Source organism: Hyperolius riggenbachi, chromosome 11 (genome assembly GCF_040937935.1).
Source record: "Hyperolius riggenbachi isolate aHypRig1 chromosome 11, aHypRig1.pri, whole genome shotgun sequence".
NCBI classification, from domain to species: domain Eukaryota; kingdom Metazoa; phylum Chordata; class Amphibia; order Anura; family Hyperoliidae; genus Hyperolius; species Hyperolius riggenbachi.
This window is the reverse complement of record NC_090656.1, coordinates 60,956,441-60,979,256: the sequence shown is the minus strand read 5'-3', so window position 1 is coordinate 60,979,256 and position 22,816 is coordinate 60,956,441. Positions and strand designations below refer to the sequence as shown.

The 22,816-nt window shown below is 44.4% G+C and overlaps 1 protein-coding gene across 1 annotated transcript in view; it reads right to left on the bottom strand.

Annotated features, from left to right (window-relative positions):
- Positions 1-22,816, bottom strand: part of GPI (glucose-6-phosphate isomerase) — a 58,922-nt gene that overhangs the window by 6,347 nt on the left and 29,759 nt on the right. Inside the window, exons 7-13 of the mRNA XM_068261550.1 lie at positions 21,682-21,753; positions 20,016-20,060; positions 19,877-19,930; positions 19,396-19,456; positions 16,907-16,950; positions 263-415; positions 48-177 (exon numbers count right to left, since the gene is read on the bottom strand). Of these exons, the coding sequence (XP_068117651.1) occupies positions 48-177; positions 263-415; positions 16,907-16,950; positions 19,396-19,456; positions 19,877-19,930; positions 20,016-20,060; positions 21,682-21,753 (559 nt within the window). The remainder of the gene's footprint in view (positions 1-47; positions 178-262; positions 416-16,906; positions 16,951-19,395; positions 19,457-19,876; positions 19,931-20,015; positions 20,061-21,681; positions 21,754-22,816) is intronic.

Below are 22,816 nucleotides of genomic sequence, written 5' to 3'. Positions count from 1 at the left end.
ACATTGCCAACAGCGATTCCTCTAGACATTTCCGTGCACACACTTACCTTGATGTATAAGCTGATAGAAGGCATGCTGGCCGTTAGTCCCAGGCTCTCCCCACACTACAGGCCCAGTGTTGTAGTCGACGCGAGTGCCTGACTTGGTGATGTATTTACCGTTAGATTCCATGTCACCCTACAAAAAGACAAAAATTCTGCATTCCGGATCAACTCGTATTGATTCTAGTCAGCGACAGATGGAGATTGTAGAGGCTACAGACCTGCTGGAAGTAGGCAGCAAAGCGGTGCATGTACTGGTCGTACGGCAGCAGGGCTTGAGTCTCACACCCGTAGAAGTTGATGTACCAGACACCCAGCATGGCCAGAATTACCGGGATGTTATTTTCCAGAGGAGTGTTGTTGAAGTGATTGTCCTGTGATAAACACAAGTGTATGAGGTAAGCATTAATTACACCATGTACAGATTTCTCCTATCAGGGGAAAAAGCACTAGAAACCAAACTGAGTGTCTGGGTTCAGTAACTCAAGCTGCTAAAAGCTTAATTTTTTTCTCAAAAAGATAACTTAATGAACACATTAATAAAATGTAGATATACATTGTGGAAAGAATTATGGAAATTTATAATTAATCTGTTAACCTTTATGTATATCCTTCATATCCTCACGTGGCTATAAGGACCACATGCACAGAATCAGACCAGTGTGTTAGAGTGACACTTTAAGTAATAGGATTATTATTACCCTAAAAGTTATCGCAATATCACTGAATATATGTTATATATGTTTTTTGAACCATTTACTGTGCACAGCTTCCTATGTCCTTTGCAGTGAAATTCCAGAACACCTCCCTTCCCCCTCAGTGTCATGGTGTACTAGGCACAGAAGAAACTACTCTTTGAAAAGCAGTCTGAGCCAGTTTTCTGAAGGTGGGGGTGACTTTGAAGGAAACGAAACTGAGGATATTGCTTCAGGGGACCTCCTTGAAAGGCTGACTTTCAGGACAGAGAGGAGTCAAGCGACCCCACCCAAAAAGGAGAACTGAATATGCTGGTTGGACTTACCAGAAAGGACTGCCCAAAAGGAGGAATATTTTATCATATTAATTAATTAGGATTTAAAAGTTTCCTGCACCCAGGAGAAATTCACTTTTCTACTGCTGTGCAGGGCCTGTGTTAGTTGCAGACTCTATAGGCTGGCTGAGAAAAGTCCTTGACCAAGTGAATAAAGATTTCTACGTTTTTGGCACTCAATGGAGAATGTCTCATGTGTAAGTTTATTTTCCTTTAACAACATACAAGTGCATAAAAAAGTGCGCAATAGCACCCAGCTCATATGAGTTCCTCCTTAGAATTACTCAGGAAAAGTGTTAGACACTGAAGCTGGGGTGGGAACATTGTCATATTTGCAGTTTACAATGATGCAAACAGCACTCTGCATTTTAAACTATGACACAGAGCAGAGCTAATGACCCTTTAAATTCCCCTGCAGTAAAATCTCATCTGAATCTGTTTTTTTTACTGTTTCTTTAATGTACAAGTGCTTCAGAAAATAGGACTGTCAGCTCAGAGAAGGTCTTTTGCATAGAGAACTGAAGTTTAACTCTTCCTGTACTGGAAACCAGATGAGACCCTTTTCCTACAAAATGTTCTATTTCTTAGCTGTACTACACATACAATTCATTATATCGTAAGTTTATTTTAACTTCAGATTCCCTTTAACCTCCTTGGCGGTAACCCCGAACGCTGGGCCGGTTTAATTTTTTTTGCTGGACGCAGCTAGCACTTTGTATTTAAGGATGAGGATCAGAGGCGCCAAAAAGGATAAAATAATAATGGGTTAAAAACATTAGGGGGGAGCTATACTCACCACCCGTTTCACAGACCAAAAACCAATGGAGACCACAATATTTGGTCAAAGCATTCACAGTTTATTAGTACTCCCAGGTGCTACGCGTTTCTCGGGACTAACCCGCTTCCTCAGGCAAAATAGGAGTACAAGCTAAAAGATACAAAACAATAATGTACATAAACATAGGCCCCAAATGCTTGTAGACAATAAAACACAAAAATAAATATTCCACAGAAAAATGCAAATATCCATACGGGTATATAGTTAAAATCTCTGATCGTTAGTGTTCATTAGGATATCAATATATACATATACGTGTTGCAACATAATACCTATAACCCAAGCACATCAACTATATATCCCATAGACCACTATCAGTGGTTCTATTAACTATCAGCTTGTGGTATGTAATAGCCAAATAAGATGGTAATGGTCTATTGCAGGTTTGGTTTAGAGAGAATATTCCCCAGGTGTATCCTATACAATAATGCTACATATATATATATATATATATATATACACATTTCTCTCTTGAAATCCTGTCTAGCATGAGCCGACCAGGCAAACTTACCAGTTGGGGGTCTGGAGCTAATATGAGCGCCTCAGTGGGGGAGCGAGGTGTGATAGGTCCCATATAAAGTGTCTAAGTGCGGAGAAAGCCGTCTCCGTACTGGTACCGTCAACTTCCGCCGCGCTAGGCGGAAGTGACACACATAGCGCATGCGCTGGGGCATAACGGCGCCATATTGGGAATGGGCGCTTGTGGGCAACACGAACGCCGCTCGTCAGCGGCTAATTGGCATTAATATAGCGTCCAATGTGGCGCTTAGATATACAAGTTAAAGGTGCTACTCACGCCTAAACACTGGTAAAATCAGGGTGTTTACACGTGTAAGTTCAACAGATAGTCCAGATGGTAAGGGCTCTGATAGGGGAGCATGGATCAATCACTAGATACTAATACTATGATAGGGGGGATTCTGATACATCTCCCTAGGCAAAACAATTACTTATTGTCATATATTTAGCCACAAATGCGTGATTTATGAATAAAAAAGCAAGGATCTCTTGATCTAAAAAAGCAAAGGCATGAAAAAGTATGTAGATCAGCATACATTTGGATACAGGTAGCATGAACAGAGATCTCATGATCTGTAAGGCGGAAAAGCATAAAGAACATAAAAAATGTATAGACCAGCATACATGTGGATATAAATCACATGGGACAATAGATTAGGAATACCCATGAGAAATTAGCATCGGTTAAAAACAAAATACCATCGGAAAAAATTGACAATAAAATAGAAATTAAAAATAAATATTAAAAAATAATTAATAAAACAACCTAAAATAGACAACCAGGGTCCTAATTACATCAGCGTGTAAAAAACAATAAGAGAGAGCACACATGTAATAAAACCTTAACGATCGTAGTGCGGATAAGGTACGCATGGATTCAATGTTGGGTATAACAACTCTCTTGTCTAGTCTAAAATGCTTTTTCCAACACCTCATTAAGGCCGTTAGGAACCAGACTTTTTAGGATATTGATCCAATAGATCTCCTTCTGGCGCAAGGCTTCAAACGTGTTGGGAATGTGTGGGGAAATCGCCTCTATAAAGGTGATACGAAATAACAGCGGATTGTGATCATGGTGAGTGCCAAAGTGTCTGGAGACGCTGTGAAGTGCTAGATTATTGATAATATTTCTCTTGTGTTGGCCGACCCTGCTGCGGGCCTCTTGGGTGGTGCGGCCCACATATTGGAGGCCGCACGGGCAGGAGATGAGATAGACAATGAACCGGGAATCACAGTTGATGTGTTGTTTAATAGGGTAAAGACTAGAGGTAACCACTGAACGAAAAGTGTTGGTCGCATTGACAAACTGGCAAGCTGTGCACCGAGGTTTATTACATGGATGGGAACCGGGTGTGATATTGCCTTTGGGCTGTGCATTCCTAAGCCTGCTGGGTGCAAGTAAATTGCGTAGATTAGGGGCCCTCCTGTACGTAAGTGATGGTCTATCTGGGATTGCCTGTTTCAGATAGGGGTCTTGAAGCAGGAGGTCCCACCTATTTTGCAGTACCGATCTAATGGTTTTATGTTGAGCACTGAATCTAGTGATGAAACGTGGAAATGGCATTTCTAGGGTAGTGATTGGTGTAGGTTTAATGGGGGCCTTTTGGGTGGCTTTAAATCTGGCATCTTTTAGTAGCTTATTAGGGTACTTACGTTCCTTGAACTTGTTTGTTAGAATTTTTGACTGAGCGGAAGTCCTCCTGATCTGTGCAGTTGCGGAATATACGTTTGTATTGACAGTAGGGGGTATTTATAGTCCAAGGTTTGTGGTGGTGACTATTGAAGTGGATGTAGTTGTTTGCATCCACCTTTTTAAAAAAGGTTTTGGTTTTTATTTTACCTCCGTCTATATATAAGGATAAGTCGAGAAATTCTATACTCGTGCAATGATGTTGAGCAGTAAATTGTAAACCCGCTGTATTATTGTTGAGATATTGAATAAACTGTATGATGCTATTGGAATCGCCATGCCATATAAAAATTAGATCATCGATGTATCTTTTATAAAAAATAATATTTTCACAAAAGGGGTGTTGAGGGTAGAACTTCAAGCGTTCTAAGAGGCCCATGGACAGATTGGCGAATGAAGGTGCGAACGAACTGCCCATGGCTGTTCCCGTCAGTTGATGGTAGTACTTGTTCTGAAAGCTAAAAGTATTATGTGTCAGGATGAACTCAGCACATTGCGTAATAAAGATTCTCTGAGCCGCTTGCAGACACATCTGCAAGCTTTGATAATGACTTGATCATTACGGACGATCCATCAACACCACTCATCATTATAAACCCAGGGGAGGTCTCCACTGAGAGGTTTATTACCACTCAACTGAAGGGACGCTCAAGGTTTTATCCCACAGCGTCCAAAGGCCATCTTTTACAATCCTTCCACGACCTAGTGCTAGAAGACCTCCTGAAAATCAACCTACATGACCCTCCCTCCTCCAACCTCACACATGCAGAACAATCTGCTCTCCACAGACTTAAATCAATGCATGACATAGTTATCAAACCTGCGGACAAAGGTGGGGGAGTTGTCCTACTCAATCGAACAGATTACTTGGAGGAGGCTTCTCGTCTGTTAGACAACCCCCAGCATTATGCCGTCCTGGATCACGATCCAACAGAGGAATATAACAGTATACTTAAAGCTTTCATAAACGAACACTATTTTAAGGGCATTCTCACGAAAAGTGAGAGAACTTTCCTCATTAACCAACATCCCAGAATTCCGTTTTTCTATTATCTGCCTAAAATTCACAAAACACTCAGTAAACCACCAGGTAGACCAATTATATCAGGTATAGATTCTACTACAAGTAATCTGTCAATCTTTGTTGATCATCACCTCCAACCTCACGTGCAGTCACTTCCATCTTACCTTAAAGACTCACAGCATCTCATACAGTTGATAAAGGATATAGTTTGGCAGGATAATTATCACTGGCTCACTTGCGATGTAACATCATTATATACCAATATTCCCCATGATTTTGGACTAACGGCCATAGACTATTTTTTGAATACGAATCCACTTATGCCGGCGGCTCAGAGAATCTTTATTACGCAATGTGCTGAGTTCATCCTGACACATAATACTTTTAGCTTTCAGAACAAGTACTACCATCAACTGACGGGAACAGCCATGGGCAGTTCGTTCGCACCTTCATTCGCCAATCTGTCCATGGGCCTCTTAGAACGCTTGAAGTTCTACCCTCAACACCCCTTTTGTGAAAATATTATTTTTTATAAAAGATACATCGATGATCTAATTTTTATATGGCATGGCGATTCCAATAGCATCATACAGTTTATTCAATATCTCAACAATAATACAGCGGGTTTACAATTTACTGCTCAACATCATTGCACGAGTATAGAATTTCTCGACTTATCCTTATATATAGACGGAGGTAAAATAAAAACCAAAACCTTTTTTAAAAAGGTGGATGCAAACAACTACATCCACTTCAATAGTCACCACCACAAACCTTGGACTATAAATACCCCCTACTGTCAATACAAACGTATATTCCGCAACTGCACAGATCAGGAGGACTTCCGCTCACAGTCAAAAATTCTAACAAACAAGTTCAAGGAACGTAAGTACCCTAATAAGCTACTAAAAGATGCCAGATTTAAAGCCACCCAAAAGGCCCCCATTAAACCTACACCAATCACTACCCTAGAAATGCCATTTCCACGTTTCATCACTAGATTCAGTGCTCAACATAAAACCATTAGATCGGTACTGCAAAATAGGTGGGACCTCCTGCTTCAAGACCCCTATCTGAAACAGGCAATCCCAGATAGACCATCACTTACGTACAGGAGGGCCCCTAATCTACGCAATTTACTTGCACCCAGCAGGCTTAGGAATGCACAGCCCAAAGGCAATATCACACCCGGTTCCCATCCATGTAATAAACCTCGGTGCACAGCTTGCCAGTTTGTCAATGCGACCAACACTTTTCGTTCAGTGGTTACCTCTAGTCTTTACCCTATTAAACAACACATCAACTGTGATTCCCGGTTCATTGTCTATCTCATCTCCTGCCCGTGCGGCCTCCAATATGTGGGCCGCACCACCCAAGAGGCCCGCAGCAGGGTCGGCCAACACAAGAGAAATATTATCAATAATCTAGCACTTCACAGCGTCTCCAGACACTTTGGCACTCACCATGATCACAATCCGCTGTTATTTCGTATCACCTTTATAGAGGCGATTTCCCCACACATTCCCAACACGTTTGAAGCCTTGCGCCAGAAGGAGATCTATTGGATCAATATCCTAAAAAGTCTGGTTCCTAACGGCCTTAATGAGGTGTTGGAAAAAGCATTTTAGACTAGACAAGAGAGTTGTTATACCCAACATTGAATCCATGCGTACCTTATCCGCACTACGATCGTTAAGGTTTTATTACATGTGTGCTCTCTCTTATTGTTTTTTACACGCTGATGTAATTAGGACCCTGGTTGTCTATTTTAGGTTGTTTTATTAATTATTTTTTAATATTTATTTTTAATTTCTATTTTATTGTCAATTTTTTCCGATGGTATTTTGTTTTTAACCGATGCTAATTTCTCATGGGTATTCCTAATCTATTGTCCCATGTGATTTATATCCACATGTATGCTGGTCTATACATTTTTTATGTTCTTTATGCTTTTCCGCCTTACAGATCATGAGATCTCTGTTCATGCTACCTGTATCCAAATGTATGCTGATCTACATACTTTTTCATGCCTTTGCTTTTTTAGATCAAGAGATCCTTGCTTTTTTATTCATAAATCACGCATTTGTGGCTAAATATATGACAATAAGTAATTGTTTTGCCTAGGGAGATGTATCAGAATCCCCCCTATCATAGTATTAGTATCTAGTGATTGATCCATGCTCCCCTATCAGAGCCCTTACCATCTGGACTATCTGTTGAACTTACACGTGTAAACACCCTGATTTTACCAGTGTTTAGGCGTGAGTAGCACCTTTAACTTGTATATCTAAGCGCCACATTGGACGCTATATTAATGCCAATTAGCCGCTGACGAGCGGCGTTCGTGTTGCCCACAAGCGCCCATTCCCAATATGGCGCCGTTATGCCCCAGCGCATGCGCTATGTGTGTCACTTCCGCCTAGCGCGGCGGAAGTTGACGGTACCAGTACGGAGACGGCTTTCTCCGCACTTAGACACTTTATATGGGACCTATCACACCTCGCTCCCCCACTGAGGCGCTCATATTAGCTCCAGACCCCCAACTGGTAAGTTTGCCTGGTCGGCTCATGCTAGACAGGATTTCAAGAGAGAAATGTGTATATATATATATATATATATATGTAGCATTATTGTATAGGATACACCTGGGGAATATTCTCTCTAAACCAAACCTGCAATAGACCATTACCATCTTATTTGGCTATTACATACCACAAGCTGATAGTTAATAGAACCACTGATAGTGGTCTATGGGATATATAGTTGATGTGCTTGGGTTATAGGTATTATGTTGCAACACGTATATGTATATATTGATATCCTAATGAACACTAACGATCAGAGATTTTAACTATATACCCGTATGGATATTTGCATTTTTCTGTGGAATATTTATTTTTGTGTTTTATTGTCTACAAGCATTTGGGGCCTATGTTTATGTACATTATTGTTTTGTATCTTTTAGCTTGTACTCCTATTTTGCCTGAGGAAGCGGGTTAGTCCCGAGAAACGCGTAGCACCTGGGAGTACTAATAAACTGTGAATGCTTTGACCAAATATTGTGGTCTCCATTGGTTTTTGGTCTGTGAAACGGGTGGTGAGTATAGCTCCCCCCTAATGTTTTTAACCCATTATTATTTTATCCTTTTTGGCGCCTCTGATCCTCATCCTTAAATACAAAACGGTCCACCTGGGGTGGCAAGGATTTTTCCTTATTTCTTCTACAGAGAGCGACATCTTACACCTGAGTGGGGTCAGGTTCCAATTCTCCCCACCTGCATATGGAGTGGTTGCCTAGGGGCAACCTATGTTTGTGAGTATATATCCACCTAGAATTGTTTTGCTGATTCTGTTCCTTGACATACTACACCATTTGGGCTCTCGGTCTTTTGTTTCTGTCTCTAAAAGTGCAGCTAGCACTTTGCTAGCTGCGTCAGCACACCGATCACCGCCGCCCCGCGCTCGATCGCCGCTATCCGTCAAGCCGCGCCCCCCCCAGACCAGTGCGCTGCCTGGCCAATCAGTGCCAGGCAGCGCTGAGGGGTGGTTCGGGACTCCCAATGACATCCCGCCCCGTTGCCATGGCACTTTGAACGGGATTTCCTGATCGGAGATCGCCGAAGGCGATTGAAGCAGGCGGGGGGATGCCGCTGAGCAGCGGCCATCATGTAGTGAGCCCTGGGCTCGCTACATGATAAGAAAAAAAAAAAAAAAAAAACACTGCTGCGCTCCCTCCTGGCGGAATTTTTTATACTGCCAGGGGGGTTAAAGGTCATGCATTCTTAAAGTGGACCTGAACTCTTGCAAAGGACAGAAGGAAAACCAGAAATGCACCCTGCATGTATTTAGCGAGTTTAGCCTGTTTAATTCCCCCTCATTTGTGTCGAATCACAAGTTGTAATTTGATCTCTCCCCTGACTGCCCTGGCAGAGATGATAGACAAGCTCATTTGAAAATCACAGGATGTTAACCACTTCTGGATTCCGGGTGGTTTGGCTGATCTGTGCTGTGGGGGCTCTTCAGCCCGCAGCACAGATCAGAAATCAGGCATAGCGATCAGACTTGCCCCCCCCCCCCCCTCTTTTTTCCCCCCACTAGGGGGATGTCCTGCTGGGGGGGGGGGGGGTGGGGTCTGATCGCCGCCATGCTGATGTGCCTAGCGGGGGGGGGGGGGGGGGGGGGAGCTCCTCAAAGCCCTCCTCCGCAGCACTAGTGCTCCCTCTGCCTCCTTCCCTCCCTCTCCCGTCCCCTGTGTGTGGCGCAGGACGGAAAGCCGTCCTGCGCCGGATAGGATAGGCTTTAGCCTATCAGATGCCGGCGATCCCCGGCCAGGGGGTATGTATGTATGTATGTATGTATGTATGTATGTATGTATGTATGTATGTATGTATGTATGTATGTATGTATGTATGTATGTATGTATGTATGTATGTATGTATGTATGTATGTATGTATGTATGTATGTATGTATGTATGTATGTATGTATGTATGTATCATACATACGTATGTCACATACATACATACATACATACATACATACAGGGGAAGATCTTCCCCGCCTGTTTACATTTACCCTGCGAGCCGCGATCGGAGGCTTGCAGGGTGTTCACGGAGACACCCTCCGTGAACTGACATGGAACGGCCGCTCCATGGAAACCGCTTCAGGATTCAGGGGCGTACTTATGCGTACGCAGAATCCTGAAGTGGTTAATATGTCGGCTTCCATGAAAGCAGGAAGTAGACACTGCAGATTTATATCAGCTGTAGCAAAGAAAGGTTTGTTTAAAAAGGTTATTGTGCTATTGCGCATCTTAGATCAGAGTGATGTGCTGGGTTTAGGTCCGAAAAAAAACAAACAAAACACACGAATAAGTGATGGGTAACCTTGGCACTCCAGCTGTGACAAAACTACAAATTCCATCATGCTTCTGCCTCCCCGAGTTATGCTTAGTGCTGTCCGAGTATTGCAGTGGCTCATGGGACTTGTAGTTCAACAGCTGGAGTGCCAAGGTTAGCCATCACTGGAATAGAGTAACACTCTTCCATTTCATACTGAGGGGTGGAGAAACAATTTTTCTATCCCATTGTTTTTATGAGAAATTTGAAAATCAAAAATGAAAGTCCCAAAAATATTTGAAGAACACAACGAACATTAACCACTTTACCCACGTGCGTACGTATTTCTCCGCCCCTTTTTCCATCCTTTAACCACCAGGGACGGAGAAATACGTACTTTCCGCGTTCGACGCTGCCCGCGTTCCCGCTCGTAAACACGCCGCCCGCCGCTAGTAAACACGCCGCCGCCCGCCCAGAGATCAATGAACGGGAAAATCCATTCCCGTTCGTTGATCTAAGCCCCACAATGATCCGCTGCTCTCCTATGGGCAGCGTGATCATTGTGAGAAAAAAAAAAAAAAAAAAAAAAAAAAAAAACTCACGTGTCCAGCCTCATTCTTTCTCCAAGCTTCCGGAAGGAAGCTTGGAGGTCACATTAAAACAAAAAGTTACTGTGGCCATCTTGTGGCCAAATAGTAAACTACACCCTACACATTTTTCACATACAAATAAATGACTTTTACACATAAAATTAACTCATTACCTCCCACACTCCCCATTTGTTTTTTTGTAATTAAAAAAAATTAAAAAAATTTACAATTAAAAAAATACATAAATGGTTACCTTAGGGACTGAACTTTTTAAATATTTATGTCAAGAGGGTATAACACTGTTACTTTATAAACTATGGGCTTGTAATTAGGGATGGATGCAAAAATGAAAAAAATGCACCTTTATTTCCAAATAAAATATTGGCGCCAAACATTGTGATAGGGACATAATTTAAATGGTTTTATAACCGGGACAAAAGGGCAAATACATTTCATGGGTTTTGATTACAGTAGCATGCATTATTTAAAAACTATAATGGCCGAAAACTGAAAATTAATTATTTTTTTCCCCACATTTTTCCTATTTTCCCATTAAAACACATTTAGAAAAAAATAATTCTTGGCATAATGTCCCACCTAAAGAAAGCCTAATTGGTGGCGGAAAAAACAAGATATAGTTTATTTCATTGCGATAAGTAATGATCAAGTTATAGGGGAATGAATGGAAGGAGCGCTGAAAGGTGAAAATTGCTCTGGTGCTCAGGGGGTAAAACCCCTCAGTGGTGAAGTGGTTAAACATTCAGAAGAAATTTTTTTTTTTTGGTGCACTAGACACAAAACACCTATGGTATCTGTTCATAGATCGCAATTTCAGGAGGGACACTGAGTGGACGTACAATTGCATGTCTGCATGAGAGGGGTGCAATTAACCACTAAGATGTTTACATTTCTTCATGCTCAGTACTTTAATGTACAGCTAGATAAAATGTAGATTTACTGGAACTGCAATTTCTGTACAGTTATTCCCTTGGAGGCATAGTGAATAGCGTTAGTTTGTGGCACCAGGGTAGAGTCTGAGCTAGTATACCAGGGGATAGGTTTCTCTCTCCCCCACTCCCATGTTTGACATCAGTGCCTGAAGAATACTAATGCAATGGCCAGTTTACAACCCCAACCATACAGTTTTTTTTGGTTGGGAGGGGGGGGGGGGGGGAAAATCTCCACTAAGGCAGCCATTAAGAGCCCCTTTAACCAGGAATGTGAAGATTCAGAACAGCCTCCTGTATGCACACCACATGACACTAAGTGGGGGATATGGAGGCTGCCATGTTTATTTCCAGTTAGACAATTCCAGTTGCCTGGCTGTCTTGCTGATCTTTGGCTGCAGTAGTGTGAATCACAACCTTGGAAAAAAAAAAATGCAGTGAATCTTGTCAGAAACCTCTGCATGCCCGTTTAGGGTCTATGGCTAAAACTATAAGCTGCAGAGAATCAGCAAGACACCCAGGCAATGCGCATTGTTTAAAATGAAATATGGCAGCCTCCATATCCCTCTCTCTTTAGGTGTCTTGATGTCCCAACAACCTACCTCTGAGTTTAATGAATCAAGCCCAATACTCTTAACCACTTAAGGACTGCAGTCATAAAACCCCTTAAGGACCAGACACTTTCCATTCAGACCACTGCAGCTTTAACGGTTTATTGCTCATACAACCTACCACCTAAATGAATTTTACATCCTATTCTTGTACCTAATACAGCTTTTTGATTGCTGCTGTGATTAATTATATTAATCTAAAAAAAAAAAAAAAAAAAAAGGGAATGGTCAAAAAAAGTGCTGACATTTTTCAAATAAAGTAAAGTTTCTATATACATTTTTGTCCAAATTGATTGTGCTACATGTCTTTGATTAAAAAAAACCCAATAAGTGTATATTTATTGGTGTGGGTAAAAGTTATAGCGTTTACAAACTATGGTGCAAAAAGTGAATTTTCCCATTTTGAAGCATCTGACTTTTCTGAGCACCTGCCAGGTTTCATGAGGTGCTAGAATTCCAGGATAGTATAAATACCCCCCAAATGACCCCATTTTGGAAAGAAGACATCCCAAAGTATTCACCAAGAGGCATGGTGAGCTCATCGAAGATTTTATTTTTGTCACAAGTTAGCAGAAATGGAAACTATTTTGTCACAAAGTGTCATTTTCCACTAACTTGTGACAAAAAATAAATTTTCTATGAACTCATCATACACCTAACGGAATACCTTGGGGAGTCTTCTTTCCAAAATGGGGTCACTTTTGGGGTTCCTATACAGCCCTGGCATTTTAGGGGCCCAAAACTGAGGAGTAATCAAGAAACCAATTGCCTCAAAATGACTGTTCAGGGGTATAAGCATCTGCAAATTTTGACAGGTGGTCTACGAGGGGCTGAATTTTGTGGAACCAGTCATAAGCAGGGTGGCCTCTTGGATGACAGGTTGTATTGTCATTGAAGTGCAGGATGTTCTCTGCTACCATGTCCAGGTCATGATTTGAGAACATGGGCATGTGATGTTTTGGGTGCGTAGACCAATAAGACCGCAATACATTCTTTTTGACTAGACCCATGGTAAGGAGAAGCCCCCCCCCCCCCCCCCCAAAAAAAAAAAAAAAAGTTATGTTCGGAAACTTGAAGTGGCTTCCATGGAAAAGGGTGGGCATAGTAGCTTCTTGGATTGGCAGTTGCGTATTGTTTGGCATAACGGTTGGTCTCTGCCACAATTAAGTCGTACCAGCAGTGATCAGAAAAAAAAAAAAGTCACTGCAGTGGGGCGGGTGATGGTTTGGCTGGGTGATCAGAAGCCCACAGGGGGGGCAGATTAGGGCCTGATCTGATGGTCAGGAGTGCTAGGGGGTGACAGGTGGTGATTGATGGTGTGTCTCGGGGAGAATAGATGCAATCAATGCACTGGGGAGGGGATCGGAAGGGGGTCTGAGGGCTGGAACCCAAAGGAGCGCTTTTGGCAGCGTTTTGGCAGCACTGCGATACGCTAGCAGTTTGCCAAAACGCTGGGCTAATGTTAATGGATGGGGCAACTTCCACAGGAGCGTTTGCGTTTCTCAGAAACGCAAACGCAGGAGGTGCAGCATTTTGGGAGCGTTAGCGCTTCAATGTAAAGTATTGAACCGCTAGCGGAAACGCTCAGCAAAACCTAAACTGAGCGGTTTTGCTAGCGTTGTGGTTCAGCACACTAACAAAATGAAAATTCACAGGACCAATCAGGATAAAAACGCAAAACGCAAAACGCTAGGCACCCGCTAGGGAAAAAAAATACAATGTTGCAAAACACGACCAAAAACGCGCATGAATCCGCTTGCAAACCGCTCAGACAAAACGCTAGCGGTTGCGTTTTGCGGTTTTCAGTGGGTTCCAGGCCTGAGTGTTTGGCCGAGTGATCAGGAGCCCACACGGGGCAAATTAGGGCCTGATTTGATGGTTAGGTGTGCTGGGGGGGGGGGGGGGGGGGGGGTGAAAGGAGGTGATTGATGGGTGTCTCAGGGTGTGAATAGTGGAGGGAATAGATGCAAGCAATGCACTGGGGAGGTGATCGGGGGTATCTGAGGGTGTGGGCTGGTCATTGGGTGCCCCCCAAGGGGCAGATGAGGGTCTGATCTGATGGGTATGATGGGTAGCAGTGACGGGGTGATTGATGGGTGATCAGAGGGGAGAACAGATGTAAATAATGCACTGGGGAGGTGATCAGAGGGGTCTGGGGGGGCCATCTGAGGGTGTGGGCGGGTGATTGGGTGCCCGCAAGGGGCAGATAGGATCTGATGGGTAGCAGTGACGGGGTGTTTGATGGGTGATCAGTGGGTGATTAGAGGGGAGAGCAGATGTAAACAATGCACTTTGAGGTGATCTGAGGGTGGGTCTGCGGGCCCACCAGAGGCCGGTTAGGGTCTGAGCTGCTGGGTGGCAGTGACGGGGTGATTGACAGGTGATTACAGGGGAGAAGAGATGTACACAGTACATGGGGGGGGGGGGGAGGAGTGATCAGGAGCCCCCAGGGGGCAGTTTAGGACCTAATCTCAAAAAAAAAAAAAAAAAATAGTGACAGGGAGTAATTGATGGGAGATTAGGGGGGGGGGGGGGTGATTGGGTGCAAACAGGGGTCGGGGGGGGGGGGTCCGAGGGTTGCTGTGGGCGATCAGGGGGCAGATCAGTGTGCTTGGGTGCAGACAGGGAGGGCTGCAGCCTGCCCTGGTGGTCCCTCGATCACTGGGACCACCAGGGCCAGAGGAAGCCTGTATAATACACTATACATTACAAAGCGTATACGCTTGCATTGCAGCGATCCAGGGGTTAACAACCCGCCGGCGCTTCAGATCGGCCAGCGGGTTGACGTCGTGGGTAGGCGGAGCCTATTGCCGGCGGATGCGCGCTCCCCGGCCAGCTGGAGACCCAGGACCGACGCCAATTGGCGTTGCGTGGTCCTGGGCATGCCACTTTGCCGCCGCACTTTGGCATTGTGCGGTCGGCAAGTGGTTAAAGAGACTAAATCCTCAAAACAACAAACATTTTTACTTAACAGTTTTCATTAGCATTAATGCCCTACCAAAAAAAAGCAGCATCCCCGCAGCTAAACTCAATTAAAACCCACAAAATCCCGGGAGCAAAAATCCATGACTTTCCAAGTCGTGGATTTTTCTGCCCAGAGGAGGCAAAGCTTTGGGCTGTTGCTCTGCCTCCAGACCAATCTGTGCTGACCGCCGCCTCTCCCCACCCCTCAGTGAAAGAAGACAGAGGGGCAGGTGGAGATCCGCGCAGATTGACGCAAGTAGAGGCAGAGCGCTGCCTCGTAACGGAACGAGCCCCAATTCTTCCCCGGGGATTTCGGGGGTGTTGAGAGTTCAGTCGCAGGGATGCAGCATTTCAGGTAGGGCTTAAGACTTATGCTGCATACACACTTGAGATAAAAGTCTTTGGAAAAGGCAAGATCACAGACCAATTTTACCCCATTCCATGTAGTATGAGAGCCATACTCTACACAGTCTATTCGGTACTTATCCATTAGCCGGGCGCATCCGGCAGGTGGCGCTAATTACTATTCCCCCTCCAGGCCGACATGGATAGTAGGGAAAAGATGCAACTCTGGTGGAGTTGTGTCGCCACCTGCCGGATGCGCCCGGCTAACGGATAAGTACCGTCTATTCTATGGAGCTGCACCCCCCATCAGAGAAAATCTTTGCAAGAGGCTGCACACAAAGATGCCCGTACACATTTAAGGGCCCGTTTCCACTATCGCGAATCTGCATGCATTTCCTGCATGCAGATTCGCACAGCCAATACAAGTGGATGGGCCTGTTTCCACTTGTCAGTTTTCCTGAGCGTTTTTCTGTGCAGGATTTTTCTGCACGGCAGAGCCCTCAGAATTCGCCTGCGTGTGGAATGCATGTGAATTGCCGCTAATGTATTTAATAGGGAAATCGCCTGCGGCTTTGGTATGCGAATTCGCATGGAAAAATCAATGGAAATGCACACCGGCACTGCCATGGTTAAATTCGCATACAGCGTCATTCATGCGATTTCGCATGAAAATTCGCATACACCTGCATGCGAAATTCGCATCCGCATGCGAATTTTTACAGCGGCGATTCGCACCGCACAAGTGGAAATGGGCCCTAAATCATCTGCAAAAGATCTCTTCCTGCAAAATGCATTCACAGTCTATGAGATCTGCAGATCCTCACACACCTTAACAGACTTCATCTGCATATCTGGCAATCTGCAGATCTGAAAATCCATCCTGGTGGATCTGATCTGCAGATGATTGCCTGTTAAACAAGGTGTGTATGAGGATCTGCAGATCTCAGACTGTGAATGCATTTTGCAGGAATGGATCTATTGCAGGAAGAGATCTTTTGCAGATAATGATCTTTTGAATGTCTACAGCATCTTTGTGTGCAGCATCTTGCAAAGATTTTATCTGATGGGGAGTTCAGCTCAATAGAATAGACTGTGTAGAGTATGGCTCTCATACTACATGGAATGGGGTAAAATTGGTCTGTGATCTTGCCTTTTCCAAAGACTTTTATCTCAAGTGTGTATGCAGCATTAGTAAACACTTTGAGGCTTCAGGAGTCTAATGTGCTTGAACAGCGTGAGTTATATCTCCCATGCTCATAAACTATTGTGACTTCATGACATCACTGTACACTGTAGTGGCAGCGTAGCGTGCGTAACTAAGCAACAGCCGATGTTTATAAATAGCCGTACGGTAGCCATTTATCACTAAACTATGTTGATATAGTTCAGCAGCATGGCCGCTACTATGTTAATTACCACCACTAGTGAAGTATAGCGGTCGCCTTTTGGAAATCAAGAGGGTTTACTTACCATCCAGTGGGCTCCAGCCAGAAGCTTCTCAAAGTTGTCATAACCTAAAAAAAAAAAAAAAAACTCATCTTGAGTGATAGGGTGCAGTATCAAGAGATTCCTAAAATAAGAATTCCATGCATTGTAACGGGATTGGCACTGAACAAGGCTGAAAAGAGTACCGTGGTTTGATCCCCCACCCCTGGTCACACTGTTTTTAAAAGACGCCCTGTGCAGTACAACTATACAGTGAGGGATACAGTACAATGACATTACGAAGGTATGCCTCACTGCCATTGTAAACATGGGCTACCTGGTTTGAACCCACACTGCAATAATATGAAACCCCATAAAGAGATCATTGCATCGTGCATAGGGATGCAATGCACAGTCTTCTACTCACCTAAGAGGGAAGGCTCCCACAGGTTCCCTTAGAGCCGTCCCATTCTCTCTGCATCCTAGTTCCACCACCGAGCCCCCACATCCAGCCGCCAACTCATCTGGGTCTCCTCGGAAGGCCACAGAAGTATTTTGTCCTCAGACAAGGAGCCGTGCCATATGAAGCACACGTGAGCACATACATGTGCGCACAGGATGGAGTCGCTAATCTACAGGAGTACCACAGACCAAGTACTTCCAAGAAGACTCAAAGATGCAGCCGGCGGGAGATTTGAACAGGGGCGTGGCAGTGGAACAAGGACTAGGAAGGCTCTATGGGATCGTTGAAGGATAGTTGTTGAGTACCCTTCTCTAGACCCCAAAATGATGATGGTTACATGGCTTTTGTGCTCATTTCCATCAGATTAGCGAACAGAGAGGACTACCCAGTGAGCGGTTTTGCAACATTTATGGTTTGTATTTATGAAGCGCCAACATATTACGCAGCGCTGGACATTAGTTTAGGTTACAGACAATATTTAGGGGTGACATACAGCAATAGGACAATGCAACATAATGCACCAATACTGTGTTAATGTGCCCCAGGTTTGGATGTATTTAACATTAAACTGCTTTAAAGCGGTTTAAAACTGACGAAATTTTCAACAAAAAGTGTGTGTTCCTACAATAACCCATACAATTATCACATTTGCTTTTGTGCACAAGTATTAAATATTGATTTAGATATAACTTCCCAAAGTTCAGTTAATTTACTTTGAAAGCTGCTGGTGCATTTTATTTATAACTTGTCATTCTGCTGTAAATGCTGCCAGCAGTTATTTCTGATCTGTTTTTTCACTTCAGCACTTATCAGTTGAAGTCCTGCACAGCCAGAGAATATTTACATATCATATATACTCGCAAGCAAGCCGACCCGCATATAAGCCTACCCCCCCCCCCCCCAACTTTTACCTAAAAAAAAAAAGAAAAAAAAAGAAAAAAAAAGAAAGAAGAAGAGCACAACCCCTCATAAGCCGGGGGTAGGAAATGCTGGCTGCGTGATCCCCCCCCCCAGAGTGCCCCGTATAGCTAGGCTAGCCTAGCACTCCAGTATGGGTAAGTAGTGCCCCACGGCCGCTGTTATTACCTTAGCCGGCACCGCTTCCTCTATTCCCCTCTCCTGCTCATAACTTAATTCACAGCAGCGCACCCCATGGCGGCTGCTGTGATAATGAGGCAGGAAGCAGGAGAGAGCGCGGCTTCCTGTAGCGGCAATGTGTATCGTCGTTACTATGGGAACAGTGCTCTCTCTACGGCTTCCTGCCTCATTATCACAGCAGCCGCCATGTTACAAGCAGGAGAGGGGAATAGAGAAAGCGGCGCCGGCTAAGGTAATCGCAGCAGCGGGGGTGGGGTGGTGTCAAAAATTTGGCTTGCTAGCGAGTAGATACGGTAAATGTATCAAGAATATGTACACAAGACATAAGCAGTTCGGATGCGGGTTCTCCCTGTGATGTAACCCTTTGAATGCTGTTAGGAGGGGGGGGGGGGGGGGGGGGGGAAGCCACATGGCGTTAGTATATTATATGCTGTAAATCTTTTAGAGCAAAGAAGAAATTCTGGGTTATATTCTGCTTTAAATGAGTTGATAGTTTGTAATTTTGAGGTGTAGACATCGTTGGAAAGTCTAGTCACTTGTCTTTGTGGCCAGTAGTTTCTGCGATGTTGGTTGCTTGTGGTGACTTTTGTAGAATGTGTGTACTGACCTTAAAGGATACCTTTAAGTCATGAAAATCTTGCAAAAATTACTGTGTATGAGGAGTAGTGCAGAAGGATACCGCACCACCTTTGCCCAGGCATCAGCCTTGATTTAGCTGTAATGTTTTCGAAGTTCTGGTCGGCGCAAGCACAGCATGTCCACGTGAGTACGCATGCACTCCTACGGGGAGATGTACCCTGCATGCGCACTGGGCTTGAGGTCAACAGGGAGCCCAATCAACAGGTGCCCAAATGAACAAAGCGCATGTGCAGCATGTCGGCACGTGCACCAGGCAAGTCTTCCCATAGGAATGCGCATGTACTAGCAATGCAAAATCGTAATAAGACATCCTGAAATGTACAGATCTACTCACCAATATGTAGAGCAATAGACAGGCCAATAGCAGACCAGAGGGAATAACGGCCTCCAACCCACTGAAAGAAAAAAAAAAGTTTACATTAGTAATTTGGGCAATTTTAGAAAAATCATCCACCGCGATGTGATTAGAAAGGTCAGTGCTAGGAATAGATTTCCTTGACACTGAAAGGCACTGACCTGTCAGCCCGGCACACAGAAAGGTCAGGCCTTAGAATAGCAGGGAGAGGTGCACCGGAGTCAGGTTTCCAGACAGCTGCTGTCTGGGGTCAGTATAGCAAGGGTCCTGAGGGGGGGGGGGGGGGGGGGGGGGGGATTTACTAATGGGATCCATAGCAGAGGAGAATGGCAAATTGTGTTATGTTCCCTACATGCAGTCATGTACAGCTGCGCTGTAGTCTGGGGTCTGCATCGTGAGGGCGATAAGGTGGGGAGATTTACTGACAGGTCCGTAACAGGATAAAGTGAAGGATACTTACATCCCAGAACTCAAACATATTAGCTGTATCTATTCCGAAATCCTTCACTTTTGGCTGCAAGAGAGAAGTGGGATTTATGTGAGCACCTAATTCAACCACTTTGTAAAAGAAGTGAAAATGTTCAGGACTTCTTACTTACTCCATTGGTAGACAAGGCGACAAAGTGCTTGGCCACTGCAGATGCCTGGAATAGAAAGGCAAGCAAGTTATTCCATTAACTGAAGACTGGATGCAATCTGTTCTATACTGCACTGCCTTCCGTCATAGGCTACTGAATGTTTCACAATGAGGTTTTTATCCACAAGCACAAAAACCAGGGAGTGTCTGTATCTCAAAACATTTTTTTCCCCACTACTTGAAGTTCATTTGACTTGGCATGTAAAGCCAAGGGCTTGTTGGCTGAAAATATCACATCAGTTTGGCCACTGAGGCCCCTTTTACACTTGCAAACCTGAGTTGCGTTACCCGTTTTTTACTGCAGGGTACCACAACAGCACACTTACGACGTTGCATCTGAAGTGCCCGATTGCAACAATGGGAATACGACAGGGAAAACCAGGAATCCCACTGACATGGCGCTATGCATGGGACCCTGGCAGTGCACTCTGCCGCAGTGTTGCATGATTTATACCTGGCCTGAGCATTTGCAATGCACAAAATGTCAAACTGGCCTTAGCGATACCATCTATAGTACATCACTGCTGCAACTGGCCACATGTCTAAAACTGAATAAGGCTTCTTTCAGATATCGACCATCAAATCCATCCTCTGCTGCTCCATCATAGTCTGGTATGCCGGAGAAACTGCAAAGGACAAATACAAACTCCACAGAGTGATAAACTCAGCAGAAAAGATCGGCGCCCACCTGCCCTCACTAGATCTCCTCTACTCCACGAGGAAGACGACAAGGGCCACCAAGATCCTACTCGACCCCTCCCACCCGGCAGACGCTACTTCGAGACCCTTCCATTGGGATGCCGGTTCAGAGCCATCCCCTCCAAAACCACTAGGCGTATGAACACCTTCTTCCCCCAAGCAGTTCACCTGCTGAACTCAAGACCCCCCCCCCCCACCATCACTGGGACACTCTAGCCCCCAGGGCAACCAAAGACTCTAAATGTGTTGCTCTATACGGTTGCGTGTACGTTTTGCTTTGCCTTGATTATGTTTGCCGGGTGTTAACTGTTATATGTACCTGAACTGCCACTTGCCATGTGAACCACAAGCAATTCCGGGCCCACCAATCGGTGTGCTTGGCGACAAAAGAGGATTCTGAGATAGGAGGCTGAACTGCACAGTTGTCTAGTAACTCAGCATCTAGTTGCCATTCAGGTGCAATTAAAGGACACCCGAAGCGAAAATAGACTAATGTAATAAACTATTGTATCCATCTTCCGTCTCCTAAAAAGGACTTTAAGATATTCCACAGTTTTATTTTAGGTTTGTGTGCTAGGCACTGTACATACCCATGTCTCGTCACCTCGGGTATCCTTTAAAATGCAGCCAAAATGGCAGGCAGAAAACACACACGAAGGTGACCCCCGTGCTATTACTGGCAGTGGTTAGCCTGCCCTCTGCACTGTCTACAGCCCAGCTATTTATAGTATTACGATAACCGCAGCATCAAGAATGCAGCATACATTCAACGGCTGCACTGATCATATACTGCATTTGTTAAATACAGACAGACTGTGCAGAAGCACAACAAGGAACTACAAGGCAGAGTTTAGTAAGGAGCGTCACTAGAGGACAAAGTCAGAAGAAACATTTGTGCCATTAGCCTCTAAACCTGCCCCAATACTCACATCTTTGGCAGATTGCAGAAACCATTCCTTGGCAGTTTCAGCATTGGTGATGGTTTCTTGAGTAGTGAAAGTCTGGGTGGGAAATAATATGGTTTCAGTTACATTATATATAAATTATGCATAATCCCCAGTGTCCTGAAAACCAACAGCCAAGGATGGTCAGAGAGATGCAAATGCTTCTAAACTGCAAATTTTACACCAGTGTATGCACTGCAAAATACTAAGGCAGCATTTGATCAGTTCATTAGCCTGCCTGGCGTTCTGATTCCCGCGGCCCTGGGAACTTTTTTTTGTAATTTTTTTTTTTTTTTTAAATGTACCATGTAGCTAGCCTAGCGCTAGCTACACAATTCCCCCTCCCTGCGGCGTCCCTCCCACCACTCGCTGCAATCACCCGTTCCGGAAATCCCGTTCTGAACAAGATTTCCAGGAGGGTTTCCCCCATTGCTATGGTGACGACACTGATTGGCCAGGCAGCGCATGGGGTCTAAGGGGGGGGGGGGGGGGGGGTTCAGATGTCATGTATACAATGACCAGCAAAGTGTCTGCTATGCCAATTTACATGTCATTTAACCAACTTGATAATGGACAATATAAAACAATGGACTAGATTAAATGACATCAAACGACTTGTCTGAACCTCTATTAGTTGGACAAATGACTAAAAGTGGGGAGCGGTCCTAGCAAGTCTTTCAGAGAAACTTGGCTACAAAAGTGGAGTACAAGCTCACTCACGCCTGGCCTTTTCTCCTGCTGTGTCATGTTATTGCATTTGTCTGAACACCAGTTATGTAAGCCCCATGAATAATGGACGTGGCCTGGTGAAAAATTTAACATGCCCGTCCTTGTCAGAAGGTAAGTGCATGAAGTGATAAAAGCTCTGCATGACTGGAGACTATTGAAGTTCTGTCATCATCCTGGAGGTGGAAGGATTCAAGGACAACAGCTTTCAAACCAGGCCCTGATCAATAAATTCTATCACAACAGATCACTGCTTTGCTGCTGAAAGTTCACATGGATGCAATAGGTTTTTTCCCCACTTAAAGGAAACCAGAGCGAGAGGGATATGGAGGCTAACATTTACTTTCACACAATACCAGTTGCCTGGCAGTCCTGATAGTTTGCCTCTAATACA